Source organism: Doryrhamphus excisus, chromosome 9 (assembly GCF_030265055.1).
Source record: "Doryrhamphus excisus isolate RoL2022-K1 chromosome 9, RoL_Dexc_1.0, whole genome shotgun sequence".
NCBI lineage: Eukaryota > Metazoa > Chordata > Actinopteri > Syngnathiformes > Syngnathidae > Doryrhamphus > Doryrhamphus excisus.
Genome location: NC_080474.1, coordinates 14,415,807 through 14,438,736, shown reverse-complemented (window position 1 = coordinate 14,438,736; position 22,930 = coordinate 14,415,807). Strand labels below are relative to the sequence as shown.

At 40.8% G+C, this 22,930-nt stretch overlaps 1 protein-coding gene across 9 annotated transcripts in view; it reads right to left on the bottom strand.

Annotated features, from left to right (window-relative positions):
- The window catches only part of nalcn (sodium leak channel, non-selective), a 60,289-nt gene that overhangs the window by 22,543 nt on the left and 14,816 nt on the right, over positions 1-22,930 (bottom strand). For all 9 annotated transcript variants that reach the window (XM_058081196.1, XM_058081197.1, XM_058081195.1 and 6 more), the window contains 5 exons: positions 17,036-17,167; positions 15,755-15,922; positions 13,813-14,004; positions 12,007-12,144; positions 10,215-10,289 (listed from right to left, as the gene is read on the bottom strand). In XM_058081196.1, coding sequence (XP_057937179.1) covers positions 10,215-10,289; positions 12,007-12,144; positions 13,813-14,004; positions 15,755-15,922; positions 17,036-17,167 — 705 coding nt within the window. The remainder of the gene's footprint in view (positions 1-10,214; positions 10,290-12,006; positions 12,145-13,812; positions 14,005-15,754; positions 15,923-17,035; positions 17,168-22,930) is intronic.

Sequence of the window (22,930 nt, the reverse complement as noted above, 5' to 3'; positions counted from 1 at the left end):
GGTTAAGGTTAAGGTTTTTTAAAATAGGTGTATCCCAATGACAGCATTCATTGTAAGCTAGCTGAAATTAACTTGTTTTTTCATATTATAATGCACAGAAAAGGGAAAGAAATATGTGTTCATGTTGATGAGCAAAATTAAAAAAAGTGCAGTTCCCCTTTAATAAGCTTTGCTTCTTCCTACTCCTTTTGGACATGTGGAAATGTGAATTGAATTATGTGATGTATTCAATTTTAACTTGATGCATATTCAAATACAATTTAACCATTACCCTAATATGTGTTGTCACCTATAACACAAAATCGTTATAGCTTATAATACAGTACATTGACCTAAATTTAACTGTTTATAAATAAATCAAAGTGACCCCAACATACTCAATTTTATTTATTAAAGAAGTACCTGCAAGCATGTTGCAGTTTTTTATGTTTCATTTTAAAAATCATTAAGGCTGTTTAAAGAAAAGCTGTTCAGGTGTATTGTATCGGGCAGGTCTTGTATTTTCTTCCCTTACTGTAATTAATATGATCCAAATCGTGACATTAAAATCGAAGCGTGTACCAAACCATGACTGCGGTGCACAATTACACCTCTACTACATCCTGACAAGCAATTTCTAAGCAAGTCATGTGTCGTTCAGAATTTTAAGCTCTATGCATGAAATCAGTATTTTCCCTGACAGTAGCAGCTATGATCAAAACCAACATTAATATGTATATCATGTCATCCATCATAACCTATTCACACTCAAGCAGTTTGGCGTGAATCCTCCATGCCTGAGGGCCCGTCCAGCTGTAATACCCAGGGAAAAGGAGCTGAAACTGAGAGTGAACGAGGTCACCCTCTCCTCTCATTAGTTGGGTAATGAGGCATGCCTTGGAGCTGCTGTAGAGCCACATAGCCCATAAAGTCCTAATAGCTGCCTTTAAGACACAAAACATGGTACTATTATTATTATTGACTCAAAAAAAGCACACTTACAGTCTTTTAGTGTGTATATGTTCACCTTTGCCATCAAATGCATTATTGAGGTTACTGCCGTGTTACTGGCTTTGAACGCTACATTTCTGTCCATGGCATTCAATAAATTGTCTCTGTCCATCTTTTTGAGTGTTTTTTAAATCACCTGGGCAACCTCTTAACTTTAAGTGAAGTGTAATTTACCTCACAGACACTGTGGTAAATACAAATTGACAAGAGTAAATGTGGACTTGCTGACTGGAGTTAAAGCTTGTTTTCATGATTTGGGTTCTGTTGCCACCCAAATCAAAACCCATCTCAACAACAATTTCAATCCGGATTCCATACTCACCGTCGCTCTCAAAGTGCCCTCCTCAAGGTCACAAAAGACACTGGCCTAGTCTCTATTCTCATCTCACTGCCTCTTTTTGACACCATCAACCGTTCCATTCTGCTTTCGCACCTAAAATATTCTCTCCACTTTGGACATCACAACCTCACATGGCTGACATCTTACCTCACAGACAGGAAACAGTTAATCTTTTTTTCAATAACTGCTGCTCCTCTATTGTACCCCTCTCCAAAGACGTTCCTCAAAGTTCTATGCTTGGTCTTCTTCTTTTCATCCTCTACCTCCACCTCCTTGGTCAGATTATCCATCGTCATGGTCTCAATTTATGCAGATGATATCCAACTTTGCATATCCACTACATGAATCAACCCTCATACCCACGCTATCCTCTGAAACTGTTTTTATGATGTGAGCATCTAAATGCAAACAATTTTAAATTTTCCCTCCCTCGTCAACTGTACCAAATCAGATGTCCTCATAATAGGTCCCAACTCCCTCACCTCTATAGCCAATGACTTCTGACTCTCCTTTGACAACGTCACACTCTCCCCCTCACCATAACCCTGGAGTCATCTTTGACAGCTTTTTATCACCTCAAGAACAATGTCCGCCTTGCCCCCTTTCTCTCTTTACCTTGCAGCTGAATCCCTCATTCATGCATTCATCACATCATGCATTGATTACTGTAATAGCATTTTTTATGTTACAACAATCAATCTCCTTAACATACTCCATACATTCAAAACTCTGACACCTGCCTCCTCACCTGTAACCATTCACAAGACCACCTCACACTTGTGCTCCAGGACCGCCACTGGCTTCCTATCCCTTACCGTACCCAATTCAAGATGCTCTTGCTCAATCCTCAGATGCAAAAAAGTCCTGATGTCCTATACGACCAAGCACCAAACCTAGGAGGATAGCGCCTTCAGTTACTTACCAACTATGAACTAAAGATATTTTAAATCAACTCAGAATCACATGAAACCGCTGTCTTTGACCCAAAAACAGGAATAAAAAAAAAATGTGTTTTAAAATGTCTAGTTGCTATCACCTGTTCTAAAAATGGTGTAAACTGTGTATAAAAATCACAAGCAAAACTCCAAAATAAAGCTGGTGTAATACTGTTGGCAATGAGACTCACAGTGCAAGTACTTTTAGAATATTTGGCAGAACGTGGCGCCTGCAGTCGCTCCCAATTGATAACTGAAGGTGACATTCAAAAGATAACAACACATTGTAATCGCAAATTCTCTAAGGGTTGGGGGGGAGGGGGGTACGCTCTTGTCTTCTCCGCTCACTCCTGTCGTCTTCTTTTTACCCTTTTCTTCTCTCCCACTAATTCCCTATAAATAAGCCCCTCGGTCCATTAAATCTGAGATACATCAGAGAGAGGGCAAGCTTTTAGTTTAATTAATAAACAATGAAGCTCTTAGCTGGAGGTGGTAATACAATCACTACATAATGCCTTTGATCAGTTTGAATTCACCTTCACAAAAGTGTTTGTTTTATATGCACAAATAGAGGTTTTAGTAGAGGCTACAACTGTATGTTACTGTCACAAGTGTACAAACAGTATGTAGAAGGTTTTAACGGTACGCCATAATCACGGTTTGGTAAAGTTTCAAGGTCATTGTTTGGTTATTTAAGGGAACACAATGTAAACCAGCACTGCTTGGTTTTATTTTTGCTTTAGTATTTTGTTTTTTTTTTGCCGCACAGTGGGCGAGTGGTTGGCATGTTGGCGACACAGTCAGTAGATCGAGAAGACCTCGATGTGCCCTGTGATTGGCTGGCAACCAGTCCAGGTGTAGTTTGAACATTGTTTATTTTTAGGAAATAAAAATGTGTTATTGTCTGAAGTGCGGCATTAATATGTCCGGCTTGTAGCGCGTTTCGCAATCTCTACAGCACACTTATATTGTCTTTACCTCTTTATATATTTCCTCGAGAGGGCCAAGTGTTCCCAAACAAGAGACTGGGTTCTCTCTGCTCTGGGTTCTCATTGGCACTTTCGCTAGACGGTAGGGATGCTCCGTTTACCGTTTTATGCTGCTGATTCTGATACCGATCACATGGATTAACTGTACATTTCCCAATTTATTTATGAGTGCTACTGGCCAAGGCCACCGCGAGACAATTCCAAGGGCACCGAGCAAATAGGTAAACTTAGGGGAGAATCTTTTTTTTTTTGCCTTTATGGAATACTGTGGAATACTATACTATAAACCTTGCAATCCTACCTCCACTTAGTGTTCCCAGCGTCCCTCGTTAGCTCTAGTGGGTGAGATATGAGATGCTTTTTTTTTTCCCGCCGGTATTCAACAGCTGCTGCGGTCCAAGGAAAATCAAATCAGATCAAACTTACTTAACATTCATCAACTCAAAACACGATCCCTGCATAAGACTTCAAAATGTAATATTGGCATCACTCCTTCCTGAATCTTCACTCTCAGCATCATTGGAGGTATTGTTCTTTTAGCATAAACAAACTTATTCTACTGCAATCTGCAATCTATTTTAGATCTACTGTATCGTAACATAACTACAACCAAACATAAATGATTAGTAGTTGCAGTTACCTCATAAAAATCTATTTTAGCTTAATTCTTTCGTAAGTACAACATACTTACTCGTAATTTACACTTTTCCTTTCTCTCACATTCCTTTATCTCCATCTTCCATCCACACTAACGCTTCAACTCAGCTGAAAAAAATGGAATGTCACCAAATCGACTCTGATGGCCACATGCTGTTAAGGCAAAGTCTTTCTCCGCACCAGCTCCGAATAGCTCTGTCACACTGAGAGAGGGGGTGAGTAAAAGATTTTATCTGGGGTCCGCGGAACTCCCTGGAGACTTTTTTTTAAATGCTTTTACAGTACATGGCGTGCAGCCTCAACAATACAAATGCTTGCATCCGCTATCCATCCATCACACAGCAGCTAATGTGGCAGATCTTCCACATTCACACATTTGTTTCCTAGAGACATTTATCCACAAGCTTTAACTTCCTGCTATCTCCTCTAATGAGCAGGCTTGTCACTAGATGGCAGTATGGTTAGATAGTACAGACTGTCACAGCTGATGTCTGTAGTCAGTCCTCATAAAGCAAACATCCAATATTTAGCACAACATTCCGTTTGTCCTTCAAAGTGTGTGCTGGGGAAATCAATTGTGGTAGGTGTGACGCACAAGTTGCAAAGAGCAGACGACATTGGGGAGAAGAACTGATCAAGTAATGTAATTTTGCTAAATCACTGTATTTGAACAGTCAACAAAACCACAATTCTTTTGAATGATGAAGTACAATGAAGCCGCAAAAGCTGGAAGATTCAAAAGTAAGATTGTTCCATAATATATTGGGGTATACCCCAGGGGTCAATACTGGAACCAAAACTGTTCACCATATATAAAAGACTTAAAGTTGGTTTATTTTTTTCTGGAGAAAGCACAAAGGATCTCATTGAAAATGTCACAGATGAAATGGCTATATTAAAAAGATGTAATACGGTCACTGTACTGGACCATCGTGGTGAAGAGAGAGCTGAGCCAGAAGGCAAAGCTCTCATTTACCAGTCAAGCTATGGTCCTACCTCACCGATGGTAAGGAGCTTTGGATCGTGAGGGAAAGAAGAAGATCACAGTTACAAGCGGCCAAAATGAGTTTGCTCTGTAGGGTAACTGGTCCTAAGAGGACCTATGTTGAGGACCAGGGGTCATCCGGGAGGAACTCAACGTAGATCCACTGGTCTTTCACAAAAGTAGGCAGGCGAGTTGGCTCAGGCATCTAATCTGGACACCTCCCCGGTGAAGTGTTCTGGGCATGCCCAGCTGGAAGGAGACCCCGAGGCAGACTTAGGACACGCTGGAAAGACAAGTCTCAAAGCTGGCCTGTGAACGCCTCTGTGTCTTCCTGGTGGCCAGTAACCAGGAAGTCTGGACTTCGCTACTGCTACCCAGCGACTCAGATGGATGGATGGTGTTCTACAAATGTTACTAACCACCTGGGTCTCTAACTAAAAAATATTGTCTGTGGCTGTATTTTTTTTATTAACTTCACAAGGTGGCTGCATCTGAATTTGAAGCATAAGACGTGAAGTTTTCTTCACGCAGCTGTTGGTGTGAAACTAATGCTTGTGTCGTACTGTTGTTTACAATAAACCCATCAGCGCTGAGCAGCCTGTTCCTTACCGCTATTACATCGATTCTGTTGCTGTGTTGTACAATATACTTGTTGATAAATGAGCTCGGTTTTCCTTTCCATTTTGTCATGCATATTAAAATTCTATAATGAACTTATTTATAATGAGTTTTCACATTTTAGAAATAACAACCTCTCTCCCAATAACTCCCATCCTCCTTTGCTGTTGAGGTAAATAAACACCACAGCTGTAATGACAGCAATAGTTTTTTTGTTTGGTTTATCTTTTTTAATAATTTCATTCATCTGTGAGTGTAATATGTATTCCAGGCTTTTATGGAGCAAAAACATGGAGTTCTTGTTATGGTTAATTATACTTTAAAGAAGACTAAACAACCTCATTTATTGCTTATTAAAGTGGGAAAAACTGTCACTGCTGACGTACACCAATGTGATCTTACTTTGTATTGTCTAGTCCAGGGGTCAGGAACCTTTTTGGCTAAGAGAGCCATGAAGGCCAGATATTTTAAAACGTGTATCTGTGAGAGCCATATACATTTTGAATGCAATAAAATGTGTGCATTTTTATGTAAGACCAACAGTTTTAGATATAATGGGCTCTAATTACGTAGACCAGGCACACTACCCCACGCAAATGGGGTGTGGCCAGCATATTTTCGTGAGCAGCGCAGTGTCTAATAATAAATCAAATATTTGCTGCCATTAATGCAACTTCTGCTGCTGCATAGTTTTGAACCGTATTCAGTATATTTCATTCTTTTGGCCATCTTCACCAGAAGGCTTGGTTCTGCAGCTTTAGCTATTTGACTAAAGGAGGAAAGTTTATATTTACATGTTTTTTTGACATCTCAATGACCAAGGTAGACTACAGCATTACCCAGTAATAATCAAGTTTTGGTGTTTGACCTGGAAAATATCATCAGGAAAGATGGATATGGTCGGCCATATTGCAGTAGAAAATAGATGGACGAATTAAAATGCATAAGAAAGTTTTGATTTTTAATATTATTTTTAACAGTGATTTCTGTGATGTTTACTTTAAAATGTTAGCAAAAATACATTTTTATTGTGGTAAGAAATGCTTGAGAGCCAGATACAGTCATCAAAAGAGCCCTACCTGGCTCCCGAGCCATAGGTTCCCTACCACTGGTCTAGTCTTTTATCCCAACAATGCATCTCACGATCTAACCGGCCTGAGGACCGAGGTGATGCTACACATTTCCTTACAAACACACCCACATGATTATGATCACCACTACAACCTGAGGCGTAAACACCTTTCTTTTTTTTTTCTTTTCAATTTGAACGATATTTACTGACACAGGATAAATATTTCCCTCCTATCTCTGCAAGCCCTCCTTCTAGCCCTTGTGGTATGTGGGAATGATTTGTTAGGTGTTTGGTGGGCCATCAGTCTCTCCCCATCAGTGAAGCCCACCCAAGTGTAACACAGTAGATGAAGGTGCAGCAGTGTCACCCCATCGCTTTTAATAGCACGTGCAGCTATTGGCCAATTACTGTGGTCTTCAATCAGACCGGAAAAAAGGATGTGACACTTTAGATGTCTGTAAGCCTACAACATATAAAAACATTTGCTTGTACTATATGCACATTGTATTGTGAAGCATTTTACAGCATTACCTCTGAAGAGAAAGGACGCTGATGATTGTGTGGGCGTGCTGTGACGACATGTCGCTTCTGTTTTCCTCTGCTGTCTGTCTACCTTGGTTTTATTAAACCTATTGAAGCAAACCTAATTTCACACAGTAAATTCATTATCCTAATCAACGCTGATGACTGTGTCTGTGTGTGTGTGCGTGTGTGTGCGTGTGTGTTTGTTGGAGTTTTAAATGTTGTTTGTCCTCTACAGCATGGTTTTCCTTCCACCTTGCAAATGATAAAAGATCGCTCTCGCTGTGCATACACATGTGAGAGAGCGATGTAAGCTAAGCTCAAGGAGGGCTTCAGGGCCACTGTTTCACTTGGAGACCGCTTCCATCACGTCATATTAAGAGCGGCACAGCAGGGTGTAAGTTTTTGACATGTAGAAACGACTCACTCACCAAATCAAAAGGAATGGAGCTGTCAGGCCGTAGAGAAGCAAGGCTATTTGAATAAAAATGATGCTTTGTACTGTATGCGTTATCAACGCCTTATTGATTGATCATGTTTTGTTTATTACAGAGGTAGCCATAGATAGCCCCAGGTAGACCTAGATTTCTGTAGATTTACCTCCCGGTAAAGTAATCATCCCTCTGCAGATTCGTCACAATTTCCGCTTGCATGACAGTTAGGCAATGCATGAAGTCAGATACATTCAGCTCAATGACGATCTAAAAGGATTAATTCTGCAAGTGTATAATGCTTTTTTTTTTTTAGCTTTTTTGTGTGATGCTACCATTGAAGCGTATAGCAAAAAGGGAATATTATAATAACAACCATAGAACTGAACATTAAACTAAATGAGACCTAGAGGCAATGTACTGACACACTCTCTCCTGGCTGCTCAGTGTAGCATGCCTCAAGTCAGTCAGTCTTCAATGGTCGAAGATTCGAATACTCATCAAATGTGAAGAGACTTGTCTCCTGGGCACACAGTAACCATCCCACTCCATTTTCCTTCCATGTTATTGTTTGAAATAGTATTATAGAGGGTTAAATTGGGTTAGATTTCAGTTCAGTGAGCATCTACAGAAGCCAATCAGACTGTGAACTAATATATGAATGATAATACAGTAATATGGAAGTGGCAGTGTACGAGGCATTATCAGAATCGCTCATTAAGTGCTTTACGAACACCTCAAACCTACCTCGGTGGTCCCCGCATCAGTGAGTTACATGTGGCTGTTTTGTCCATTGGAGTTAGACAGCTCCCGCCATCTCAATGGACTTGCCTGCACCCTTAATCAGTGAGCAGTTCAATTTCTGATCATTACATTCGGCCTATTTTACAAGCACCGGTGATCTCCAAGTCAGCTTCATAACACATCTCATACATGTTGAAAATGTAGCATCATGAACATCATGTTTCTTGCGTCGTTCAATTATTCTGTAATTAAGTGTCTAACTATTAATGGTGACACCCCTAAAAAGCTGGCATTCAAAGAAATGCTGCAAATGTAGTTTGCAAATGCAAACCACCACAAAAGTGTTGAAGTCATGCAAAGAGCGAAATTGTGATGCCAACCACAGAGCTGGGAATCAAACTTACTCTGACATTTTTCGAAATCAGAACAAAACTGTCTAACTAACCTGACTGTGCGGCCTGTTATTGAGCACTAATGCAGTGAGCATAATAGGTACAGTAAGTGGCGACATGGAGTAGAGTGTGGACATATTGCCACTTGACCTCAACTGACGTCATTAGTTGTAAATTAAGAAGCATTTAAAAGCCTTTACAAGCTGCATGCATGTATCTCTGTCTCTTTTTCGGTCGTACGGTGCTTTTATTTGATAGAGTTGACGTTGGCGCTATTTTGGGTTGTGAGTCATAAGGTGATTCTGCAAATACCTGCAGCCAAACAGGCTCTTTGGCCTCTAGGGTGTGCATTTTTAATAGGGCATGACTCACAGGTTCTCCATGAAGATCTACTGATGCTGCAGGAATGTATTCACAGCGTGATGTGACCTATTGGACTTAAAAAAATCCTCAAGTTGCATCAAACTTGCGGCCGCTTTGAATACTGAAAAATTCTCAGCGTGAGCGAAAGCACTCAAGAGTGATAGATGTAGTGTATAATCAACAATAATAACTGTTGTTGGAAATTGTCTTCCACTGCTTTATTACAACTCTGCAAAAAATAATATAATAGGAAGACTTTCTTTTTCCCTTTGTAAAAGATACAGGAAATGAGTTGATAGAAGGCTCACTGGCAGCATGCATAATTGTGCAGGTAAGCTTTATTGCTTGAAGCTTGACTGCATATATAAATTTCCATTTCAATGTGCCACATACACACACACACTGTGTTCTTGAGGTCTTTCACGGATGGGAGCGTAATCCAAGTGGAGCTGATATGTTTGACTGTTTTTTTCCAACTAATATTCCATGAGTATATGGAGCATGACGGGGGTTACACGATGTTAGGGCAAGATTTACTACAAACACCAAACAGCATCGTGTTCAGCAATACAGATTTTAAATTACATGGATTGCATGAAATACTCACTGTAACCCAATATTTGGGTGTGTTTTCAGCCTACGTCAAGTCAATGTTGCAAGTTCTGAACTGAAATGTAGATTTAGATGTAAAACCAGTATTTTTGCAAACATTTATTGGTATGTTAGTCACAAATGAATTTAGTAATATGATATTGGATGCGAAAGATGGACAGTTTACCGGACCAGTGTCTGCTTGTCGTACATTAAGTTTGTTTTTTTATACATTGAGCTCATCACTGTGCTTGTGTGCATGTCCAAGATGAATTAAACCATTCACCCATTATACTTTATCTTATTGAAGTTGGCCTATTGACCGCCACAGTCATGTGTGCGTATGCGTCCTTAACTGTTAATTAGCTCTGCCCACTTGCTCAACCCTCTGGAGAGGAGGAAAAGGGGCGAGAGGAGCCTGCCCACATGTGGATACATTATTCAGTCCTGTCAGTCTTGCCAAGCTGGCACCAGAAAACCACTTGGCTTTTAAATAAAATATTGCGGTTAGCAGGGAAATGACAGGTGGCGGAGGAAACAGTGGTTAGATTGTGGGAAGAGAATATGTAAGAACATGTTTCCTACCTGTTTGAGCTTCTTCAAGTCTTCATCCAGCTCCAGATTATCCAATATGACGGCCACAAAAAGACTGAGTAGAATCTAGAAGGGCACAGTAACGCAGATGTGATCATGTGATTTTATTATACAAAAAGAATTTTAAACTTTGAGCCTCTGTAATGCTATTAGCCATTTGTTCTGTCCGAAAAAGACGTTCTGTTCTAGTCTGTCTATCTGGGATTAGTGTGTGTGAGTCATCGGGACAACTACCCAATAATAAGGGGATTACACAAAAGTATGTAAATTATCAAGATATTAAAAAAACTAAACCAGAAGCCATCGGTGGATCCATTCCCACTTTTCCCCCTCCCAGTCACTGCTGTTGTGTCCTTGATGTGTCCTTGTGTCCTGCTGTGTGTATGAAAGTGAATGCATGTTGGTCGTGGCCGGCGGCACAAATTGGCAGCCATGCTTCCTTCAGTCTATTCCAGGGCACAGATGTACCCTGAGGCTACTTTGAAATGAGGTTAAAAAGGTGTCAATGACTCAGTATATTAAAGCAAGCAAATATAAATAATCAATGTGTCTCTCAAGTTTAACAAATCTATTTTGAAGTTCCAGGTTTTAATGACAGAAAAGAACATGGCTCTGACCCATTCCAAGCGAGATGAGCCCACCCCAAATATACGCCCACCACTTCACATAGGACACATTGAAATGTCAGTTAGCTACTGGCGTGGGAGTTGTACATTTAATCATTCTGTTTTTCTTCAGTGAACAGGTTATAGCTGTTAAAATGTTAGAGTTTAACGTTAGAACTGCTGTTCACTGTCGCTCATGTAACAATGTTACATTGTTGTATGTGATATATGACATCTATTGCATTGGACAAGTTCACATAAAACGTGCATAGAGTACACAATAGCAGTTCATGGACAACTTATTAGCATTAGAGGGGACCTATAATGCATTTTCCACATTTCTGACCTCTCAACATTGTTAGAATGTTGTATTCCTGTGTTAAACGATAGCAAGTTTTCAGATAATGAGGTTGCCGTATTTGGAAGTGAGCTCTGAAGGAAGTTAAGGATGGCACTGAACGCTCGTTTTTTTCGAACACTGGCTCTTTGTGATGTCACAGTGTGTCGACCGTGAGCATAAGATGAAGCAAGATGGCTTTCCAACTTTACTTGGTTATGTTAAAGAGTCACAATCGCACGCTGTAAGTAACAATTCATCATCATTGTCCTAACTGTGTTTATTTTGTGTAAATGAGCGGTTGTCTTTGTGGCAGTATGCATACAGGGAGCGGGTGCAAATTACAAGCTCACCAATGTCTGGAGTTGCTAATAGCCTTTGTTGACCACCAGTCGGTGGTACTTGAGTTTTTTAAACATGGCTCATCCACTAGCTCATAACAACTTTTCACGTAACCCTACAAAGGGTTTATTCAATTATTATCAACTCCTGTACTGACAAAATTAGAAAGTGGGGTTCGGACAGTAGTGCGTTTGGGAGTGTGACCAATCACAGCAGAGTGGCCATGCCTGGAGGCGGGCCGTAGGTGGAATACATTAAAACACACCGTTTTTGAAAATCCAAGTAAATACAAGAATAGGTGCAGATTCTGGAAGATGTAGAAAGCTTCACTTTATTAGCTGCTCTATAGGAGTCCACAACTCAATACAAATGGCTGAAATTTTTGCATAATCGGTCCCTACACAAACACAAAACTTAAAAGGACCTTTAAACTGTCTAAATTCCAGCATGAAGGTAAATACTAAACTCTTTTATTATCTTTCACTATTAACATTCTTACCAGGGTAGCAAACAGATGGTAGAGGATGAAATAAATTGCCACTACTGGAGCCCACATGTGACCCACTGCTACCAGGGTCTGGTCCATGACATCCACCCAGCCCTCCTGGGTCAAGATTTGGAACATGGACATGAATGCCTACAGCAAATGAAACAAAGACGAGGTAAGAGAGGGATTGTGGACAACACAAATTGAAGATAGAGGCGGATATAATGCTTCTTGTGACCATCTCTCATCTCTCTCAGCTGTCACTGTGAGATTTAGCAATATTAGCATAATCATCTGCTGCATGTAGAGGTCAAAGGATGCTGGGACACTGAGGCATGCCTGCACTTTCTTCTTCTAAGCCTCTCACGCGCAAATAACAACCTCCTCTCTTATCCACCACTCCTCTAGTCGCATGCTCACACCCACAGTCCACTCATTGCAAATAATGATACAACCTACATGTCTGCCAGCAGAAGAGAGATGCAAACATAAACGTGTGGGGGTGTGAGGCAGAAGCCATACAGAACAGACGAGGAAATGGAAAGAATGACAGCACTATTTTTAAACGGCATCTGCTCATGAGCCAACTTGTGTGCTGCTTTAATTCTCTTTTTAAGTGTTTTGGGCTGGTTTAAGGTTCACCATCAATACAAATGGTTTATAATACTTGGGCTTTCTTTATGTAGTAAATAGATATAGTACCACCTGCTACTTTGGCTTGCACTTTACAGGAGACATGGGAGTACTAAGGCTACATTGACACAAAACCGATACATGCTTAAAATAAGTTAATAATATGCATGCATGGGTTTTCTCCGGGTACTCCGGCTTCCTCCCACATTCCAAAAACATGCTAGGTTAATTGGCGACTCCAAATTGTCCATAGGTATGAATGTGAGTGTGAATGGTTGTTTGTCTATATGTGCCCTGTGATTGGCTGGCGACCAGTCCGGGGTGTACCCCACCTCTCGCCCAAAGACAGCTGGGATAGGCTCCAATACGCATGCGACCCTTGTGAGGATAAACTCTATCCCAGCTGACTTCAGGCGAGAGGCGGGGAACACCCTGGACTGGTCACCAGCCAATCACAGGGCACATAGTATAGACAAACAACCATTCACACTCACATTCATTACTATGGACAATTTGGAGTCGCCAATTAACCTAACTTGCATGATTTTGGAATGTGGGAGGAAACCGGAATACCCTGGAGAAACCCACACATGCACAGGTAGAACATGCAAATTCGACAAAGAGATGCCCAAGCAGAGAATCAAACCCAGATCTTCCCGATCTCCTGATTGTGTGACCTACATGCCATAATAAATTAAGGAAAAAAAAAGTCAATTTTACGAGTATGAAGTCATACGATTAAAGTGAAGTCATATTTGGGGCGTGGCTCAGGTGGTAAGAGTGGTTGTTTTCCAAGCTAAAGGTTGTGGGTTTGATCCTCTGTCTTCTCTTGATCCTGTTGAAGTATCCTTGGGTAAGTCACTGAAATCTCATTTACTCCTGATGCTGCGTCATCAGTAGGTAAATGCGGTAACAGTGCCAAAGCGCTTTGAGTGCCTCGGAGGTGCAAAAGCGCTATAGTGTTACCCTTTGCCACTTCACAGTTCAAATTCAATCTAGGCTAGGATAGGCTCCAGCATACCCCCACGACCCCAGTGAGGATACGCGTTATAGAAAATGCATGGATTTATTTAAAGAATAATGTGACAATAAACGATTCACTGTGTGAGTATAGAGGTGTAATTTTTCCAGAATAAATCAAATACGACATGAAAAAGGCCATGTACACTGATGGTGATGTCTTACCCTGGGAAACGTGGTGAAGCGGTCCAGTTCTTCCACAAAGCAGAACATCTGCAAGCTGATGGCCGACATGACAATGAGGAGGCTGGCTGTGAAGACCACTAGGCTGCCTAACTTTTTGCCTGGTCCAAATATCTTGTAAACAAAGTCCTCTAATGCAGGAGAGATCTTTATCAGGCGAACCACTCGAAGGACCTTGCGGGAAAGGAGAATATGCATACGTATAGTTCAGTGATAATGTCACAATGTGTGGACATGATGCTTCTCCACCTGTTTCCTTTAAAATACATGCCTTTAGAATGGGATTAAATGTAATATGGCAGACAAACTGTGTTTTCCTGCTACCACTGACAGCCTATAAATTACACTCACACAATAGCATCCCTGTCATACTGCCAGTATGTTTCTGGGAACTGGCAAGACAAGGAAACAATTTGCATGAAATCTAATTGCATGATGTAACACGTCGCCGCTGTCACAGACATCCGTTTCAACCCATATTGGCTTGGTATAACCGCTCCGCTTGAAAGGTCCAAGAATCATCCATGCCTTTTCTGAATGAATCAAACTGACTGAGCTGTTGAATCACACCACTACTAAAGTCATTACAATTCTAGGCACACAAGAAAGAAGAGAGGGCTCCATTGGCTGATTAAAAATCATTCTATGCCGTGACAAAGCTGAGTAGACAAAGTAAGGCTGGAAAAGCATGTGACATTTTGTTCCGGCTAGGTAAAGGTAATGACATGCCACTCTGTTGGATATAACACCACTCATAATGATTTGGAGTGGGACATTTTCACGTATGCTACTGGTAGAGCATACTTTTGATTGCTCCCAGATATTTAAGGTTAATCACTTGTGACTAAATGTCAGCATGTCACACTGGGACCAAGCTGGAATGAAACCCGGGTTCGACACACTTGCAATGAAGAGAAGCGTGAATGAGACATTCATAGTCATTACTGACATTGGCATTACAATTTCATTGGGACAATTAAAGTCGACATCCTCAATGTTTCGCTCGTCCAAATTTATTCCCAATTCTATTTTAACAATTTATTCCAAATGTATAATTTTTCAAAATATTTATTTCCTTTCCTTAACATTGCACAAGGTTTATAATGTCATTATTTTAACTCCGATTTTCTGCTTGATTTTTTTTTACTTATGCAGCAAAGTAATGATAAGAAGCAACCAACAAATAGTGCTGAATGAGCCCAGTTTATAATTTCACTGATTGTATTCATCATACTTTGCACGTAACATGCTCTTATACGGACACCTAAACCACATAGCACATATTGTAGTATCGGCCTATTGGACCTCGGTGAGAAAGCCAATATCGAGCATTCTTATTGCATGAATCAAAATGTCTTATAGACATTGCTTTTGGGCTGCAACCATGCCATCTTTGGTGTGTCTAAGTATGTAATAAAGGAAAATACAGAGCTTGTGCATGCAGCTATTTTTATAGCTTAACAACCTTTGTTTGAGAATATGCATTACGAGTGTAGATGGGAGCTGTTGAGATTATGATGAGGGCAGCTTGCATGGTCAGAGTTCATTAAAGACCCATCAGGAAGACACTTCTCCCTCTTGCAATTGTCCTCAGGCGCACCAACAACAAGGGCAAAGGGTTAAGCGCAATGTAATAATAACCCTCCCCTGTAAAGCCTATAAAACCACCTGTACACCTCGGCTATAGGCTTGAAATGAGCTGTATAAATCTAAATCATGTCAGCTGAAGAAGCTAAACAAAGGCACACAATGGTTCATGATATTACTCAGGTGACTTCGTAGCATGTGAGAGGTGAGGATGAACTGCAGAGATTCACCTCTGGAGAGAACAATAGCATCACAGCAATCGCATCGCACATTATTACTCCTGTTGACATAGTGAGGGGCACAACATTGGCTCATTATGTTAGCAATGAACTCTGACCTGGAAGTAGGTGAACTGGGAATGGTAAAGGTCAGGGTAAATGTGCAGGGTGGTGCCCACCACCAGTAACAATTCAAACTTGTGCAGGGAGGAGCTGATGTAGCCTGTGAAGCCCAGACACCATATCTTCAGAAGAGCTTCCAGGTCAAACAGAACAGTGAAGGCTACCTGAGATGGAAAAAGATACACAAGTTAGCTTATGTAATAATATTAACCTGTTTTTGTATTTTGGTTTAGTCAACAGCAGTTTAGCTTGTATGAAAAATGATTCAATGTGTTGTTTTCTCTCTTAATAATAAAATGTTTCATTTAAAGACTGCATTTTGTGTTACATTGTTTCTTTCATTGACTAATTGATGAGCTGAAACAGTGTTACAAAGTGTGAGAAACATGCAAAAAAAGAAAAAATTAGGAAGGCAACAAACACTTTTTCACATCATTGTACTTATCACTGACTAACGAAATACACACTAATGATTCAGCTTATTGTAATTCATTTGTGAACACAAAAATGACGTTTTGACATGTGATACGTTTCCACACACCGGGATGCTTCCAGGCGTCATGTCATCTCATTAAAAGTGTCTTCTTCCAAAATATCGTCATTTATTAAACAGGTAGGTTTTGTTGTATCCATATACAAAAATATGATATGAATATATGATTTTAATTTGACTCCTTGTGGTATAAACAGTGACTCCCTTGCTGGCTTCTTCTGTTTGAAGAAGAAGCCAGAATTGAATGTTATCAGGAGCACTGCTATGACACCCTATGCAGCCTGGTGTTTAGGTACCAAAACATGGAAACTTTTTATTTGACGTGAATCGGTGCTCTGTAGTAATTTGATCAGTGCCTATAAAAGTACAGAATTTGGTACCCATACCTGAATCATTATTAAATTTAAAAAATAAAAAAAATTGCTGTATGTATATTTTTTACTCATAATAATAATAGGCCACAAACCAGAATAATTTATTAATTAATATATTTTTGGAAAAACCATAGTAGATTAAAGCTGCAACAACTGCGAAGTGGCAAGGGACGACTACACACTCCAAAATATCAAAATGCCAAATCACACTGTAATGTTCGTGCATCTGGATTATTTACAACCCTGAAATGTCCTAATAGGGTCATAACATGTCTAATAACCACTCAACATTATATTTAGTCAGAGGAAAAAAAGTAATCTGATACAAATATTTGTATTCTATTTGAGTTCAGAATAAATACATTCACTTCACATTACAATGTTGACTTAGTTGTGAATCGGAAACCCACCTCTGCCAGATAAAACTCGTCATAGTGCCTCCTGTAATTCTCGCCTTTGTAATAGTTGCTAGCGGCAACGATCACGTCAACAGCCACCATGCTCAAGATGAACATGTGGAACACGGAGGACCGCATCAGTTGCTGTGGAGACAAAGCAGGGCTGTCGTTTTTGAGTTTGCCTTCCATTGAACATAATCGGTCAAACAATCACATATTAGACAGCACACAAAGAAAGCAGAGGCATTATTTCTGCATGTCTGTATAGAAATGCCACTCATATGCCATGGTGTGTGTACCGGGAAACGGGGTAAAGACGACCAGCAGGCACACTGCAAGGAAACAGCAATCAGGAGTCTTTTATCAACACAACAGCCCACCCAGACAACAAAATCAGTGTGTTATTCACAACAGCGGAAACAAGAGGAGAAAGGGGCAATCAGTGTGTGTTATTTCTCATGGGACGCACAGTGGAATTGAACGCCTACAACAACATCACAAGATAAAACAATCAGGACACAAATAAAATGTGATGGAGGGAGAACAAAGGGGGGAAAACTACATACTGCTTGTTTAGACAAAAAAGGAGAAAGTGTGTGTGTTCATTCAACTGCAGCTGACATGAAGTTAAATGGAGGACTGCAGGAAGCCAAAGTACTTGCTGTCAAGTCAAAAGTTATGACATGAATTACCAATAATTGACACTGAGAAGTGGTAGCATTAAATGTAAGCTCTGGTCCTTGTCAGACATGTTGAATTGTGCAAATGTAACCATGTGATGATGCTCCTTCATGTAATATACCATACAATATCATACCATACCAAATTGACAGATGTGATCACGGCCTTGGATGGACTGCGTGTGTGTGCGTGCGTGTTTGTAGCAAGAAGGAACAGCTTGGGAGTGGGTGGACTGGCTCACCCCCTAAAAAAAGACCTACATGTGAGAGTGGCAACCGGAAGGATTACGGAGTGAATGATGAGAGGAAGACTTTGAGAGAGACAGTGTTCTAGGAACACTGAATTCACCCCAGGTATTGGAAAACTGCCACCTATCCACCTGAACACAACACACACAGTATACCAGAAATGTAAAATATGAAAACTCGTTATGATCAGCATACTGTGACTTATTGTAACACTATGGCAAGCGTAACATGAGTTTCACACAAATAGCTAAGTACTGCAACCAACATTTTAGAGCACATGCAGAGGTAGATATAGCAACTGACATTTTCTAATAAACAAATTACATAAAATTTCAAAAACTACATCAGAAGTTCAACTACATCCAGAGCTGCCAATGTGGGACTATGGGAGACTTGGGTACCTGCATCTTGCCAGGTAATTTGTGTGTGTGACTAACGAGAAGAAAGGTTCTCACTCGTTGTTTGACATACATTGTTGAATGTATATATCTCAAAACTGCAAATGCATGAACTTCTTTCTCTTTCGGCTTTTCCCTTAAGGGGTTGCCACAGCAAATCAATCTCGTCCATCCAACCCTGTCTTCTGCATCTGTCTCTCTCACACTACCCTCATGTTCTCCTTTACTACATCCATAAACCTCCTCTTTGGTCTTCCTTTACGCCTCCTACCTGGCAGCTCTACACGCAGCATCCTTCTACCAATATCTCTTATCTAGACATGTCCGAACCATCTCAGTCTGGCCTCTCTGACTTTATCTCCAAAGCCTCTAACATGTAATGTCCCTCTGATGTACTTGTTCCTGATCCTATCCATCCTGGTCACTCCCAATGAGAAACTTGGCATCCTCATCTCTGCTACCTCCAGTTCTGAGATCTTTTCCTCAGTGGCACTGTCTCTAGACCAAACAACATGGCTGGTCCCACCACAGCTTTGTATACCTTTCCTTTCATTTTAGCTGAAACTCTTCTATCGCACATCACATCTGACACTTTTCTCCACCCGTTCCATCCTGCCTGCACACGCTTCTTCACTTCCTTTTCACAATCTCCATTGTTCTGAACTGTTGACCCCAAGTACTTCAAATTATCCACCTTCTGTATCTCTTCTCCCTGTAACCTCACTCTTCCACTCGGGTCTTTCTCATTTACACACATATAGTCCGTCTTGCTGCAGCTAATCTTCATTCCTCTCCTTTCCAGGGAAAACCTCCACTCTTCTCGCATCTCCTCCACCTGTTTACTACTGTCACTACAAATCACAATGTCATCTGCAAATACATGAACTTAAACATATAAAATATCATTAACGTCACCTTATATTAGTAGCATCTTAATAGCATCTTGAAGCAAACAATTGCAATTCTCTGTTTGCTTTTAACCGCCTTTTGCTTAAAACACACACACACACACAGTAGTTAGTCTGACTGAGATTGAACATGACAAAACAGTTTGACATTTCCAGGAGCCAGACTCTCTCCCCCCATGGGTCTTTGGCTGAAATGAGCTGTGTGTGTGTGTGTGTGTGTGTGTGTGTGGCAAGCAGAGAGGAAGATAGAGGGAGATATAGCAAACAGAAAAGGGGCCGTATGGGCGCACAAAGCAGATGATTCTCTGTAAGTCCTGACTTTGACCATATTCTCTGTCAGCTTTGGAGAATCAACCCGCTTAGACGGGCTGGAAGTATGTCCAATCACAACCTTTATGCAGGGGGCATAAAGTCTGCACATCAAAGGACAACCTGCGCAACTCCCACATGTTAAAAATAAGCTTTTCGATGATATATAGGTTTGATGTACTAGACATGAACATTCAGAATGTACCATCGAATACACATTGGATTGACTGTATATCCATATACAAAAGAGGCCTGGGTTGCATTTGCAAAAATCCAAATCGTACTGTTCAGACGGACACAAAAATTATCGATACAGGTCACATATGAGCAAAAAATGTGAATTGTCCTGCAGTGTGAACGTAGCCTTATGTGTGTCAATGCATTAATCCAATTTCCCAAAATTCCCATGACTGTTGTCAAGATGTCCAAATCAATTTAAATCCATCATCGCAGAGAAAGGACGTTTCTCCACTGCTGTCCCTCAGCTTGTCTGAAACCCATTTTCACTTGTGTGATGAATGCTATTTATTTTTTGTTGCCTCTGGCGCCGACTTTGAAGCACCAGGTGCTTACTGCAGTACCAGACACACACACACACACACACGCTAACACTAACACTAAAAGTGAGACATTTTGCAGGACACATACAGAACACAAGCAAGCTTTGACTGATAGCAAAGATTCCTCACGCACAACATTCTGGCAAACAGGACATGCACCGAACACCGACTTTTTTCGCGAACTTTTTGGTGAGCAACTCATGTGTAAAATAAATGTGTACATGAAACAAAAATAACATAAAACTACGTTCCCGCTGACGTCGCCAGAGAGAACAGCGAAGTATATGCTGAGTATTTCACAGGAATAGTTTTGCCTGTGTATTTATGTTAGGCTTTACTAAAATGACTTTTGTATGTCAGTAATTTTTCATGAATTGTGTTGCTTGTATTTTACTGACCGGCCAGACTGACCAAATTCCGTCTATACAACCGAGCATCGGTTAATGTTACTTCTACAACGTTTGGAATGCTTAGCTTTTCAGATTCAATTGTATTTAGAGAGGGATACACTTTCAACAGACTTAATGCTGAATGCTGAAATTATTTAATTCACTGTACCACCAGTGCAATGTCTAACACAACACAATACAAATCGGCTGCGTTCATAAAACGAACATCATTTACTGTTAATAATCACATCATCTGGAGGGTTTAGTAATACCTGGAACGATTCCCACGGCTGCGACTGTATAACACAAGCCAACAGCGGCAGGCTTTATGCAGACTGATGGCTTCTTCCTCCCGTTCTGTCTGTTTACCAGACTGCCAAAAAGGACAAATGCTCCTTCTGCCTCCGCACGGGGCAAGAGCAGCACATGTCAGATGAAGCCTGCCCGAGGACTCGGCTGTGTTCTGCCAAGTAAAACCTGTGACATTCACCTGATCTGTTTCTTCTTTCTCTATTACCTACACTCATCAAACACTCACATATAATACGCCTCCAAAATGTAATAGGATCAAACACCAGAGCTGTTTGAAAAGTCTGGCTTTATAAATCCTCAGTCTTGATGGCTGTGGGCAGACAGGTGAACATTCTAAATTCCTGTTTCCATACCACTGCGGTATCAAGCAGTGTCATAGCAGAGGTGTGTATTTACAGTATGACCCATATATGCTGTAATTATAGCCGGTTATTTCCCAAATAAAAAAAACTCATGTATAAGAAGTTATCATTTCTGCATTGCATATTAATTTGGAGGGACAAAGGGAGTTCCACTTTCTCATGCAACTCACAAGTATACAGCACTGCCACACAGCAGCAAATGGAGCACAGTTCATTGTAAACCACACCAACAGCTGAGTAGCACAAACAACATTTTAAAGTGCAGATAGAGGCAAATAAGGCTGCTGGATGTCATATTGTTTTGAATCTGGATCGGGAGGTTGCCGACAGCCACAGCTGTCAATGCCTATGCCATTTTCTTCATCCCACTCTCATTGAAGACCACAGGCATCATTTGCTTTGGTAGACCAAGCACCTGGTAATTACTGGAGACTTTAAACAAAGGCATTAATTGGAGTATTTAAATTAATACAATTTCTGGATCATATGTTGTGGTATATCTGTATTGAGATAGGGTATGAAGGACATGGGACATTTGTAAAAATGTAAAAAATATCTTGAATATAGTATATATGTTCTAAAACATACAATGCTCAGCATGTCTTACAGTGACAATTTTCATTTTCTTTTATTTTTAACTCAAATTATTATGTGCCTCCCTGAGTTAAGTGTTTCCCCCCTCAAGTAAAAGAAGTCCAAATGATGTGTATAGACTTGCACGAATTACTTTTAAACGACGTCTCTACAAGGAAGAACGGCACTCTTTTCCCTCGTGGTCGGCCCGATCCAAACGGTGGTGCTTTAGAGATAAGCTGAACACAGCTTGCAGCTGGACCTCTGTTGATAGCAGCTTGGGGCAAAAAGCCCCCCACCCCCCACTGTGAAAGACTGCCAATAGAGTGCATGGCTATGAAAAAGAGACCGAGGGTAGGCTTCAACAATGCAGGTCCACAGGCACACATACACACACAAATATGGAGTGAAAAAAGAAAGCACATCATCATCACATAGAGGGAGGATTTAGATAGCTGGATAACCAGAGGGATAAACACGGCTGACTTCCCTCTGAGCCTTTTGCTCCATTAAATGTATCACCTGGGGCAGCCAGCTCTTATGGGAATTTAGTGGGAAATCCTACAAAATGTAGGTTCAAATAGAAGGTTTTCCAGCAACATGGGCGTGGATGCACCTGTGCGGATGTTTAAACCCCAGAAGCGATGCACTCCAATACAGTTTTTGTGTGCCACATATAAAGGAAAAATGCACTTTTTTATTTTGCCCATTAGAGCCCTATGAGTTAATCTTAAGTACTGTACATTGGCTGAAAGAATAGACTGGACCCCCCGCCCCCAACTTCTTTTTGATGTATGAGGGATATCTCCTGTTCCCCCTCAAACACTCACCAAGGGAGCTATTGCCTTGCTTTGTCAACCACAGCAGAAGGCAGCAGACAGGTAGGAAAGATACTGGAGCCTCCAGACTACAAGGCCATCTGCATGAATGTGCACAGGAAGTGAGGTGTGAGTTTCTGCTCTGCTCTGCCTGGCTGCAGACAAAATTGGCCATCAAATGATTTAGAATAATTTCCAAGCTGGCAGATGGACGCTACCTACACCAGACTCTATTCAACCCTACGTCAGTAGTGGACACGTGCAAGGCTCTGATTTGCGTGTAAACATGATTCTCCCATTTGTTCATATGTGGGTGTGCTAGTTCTGAGGGCAGCAGCAGTTGGAGATA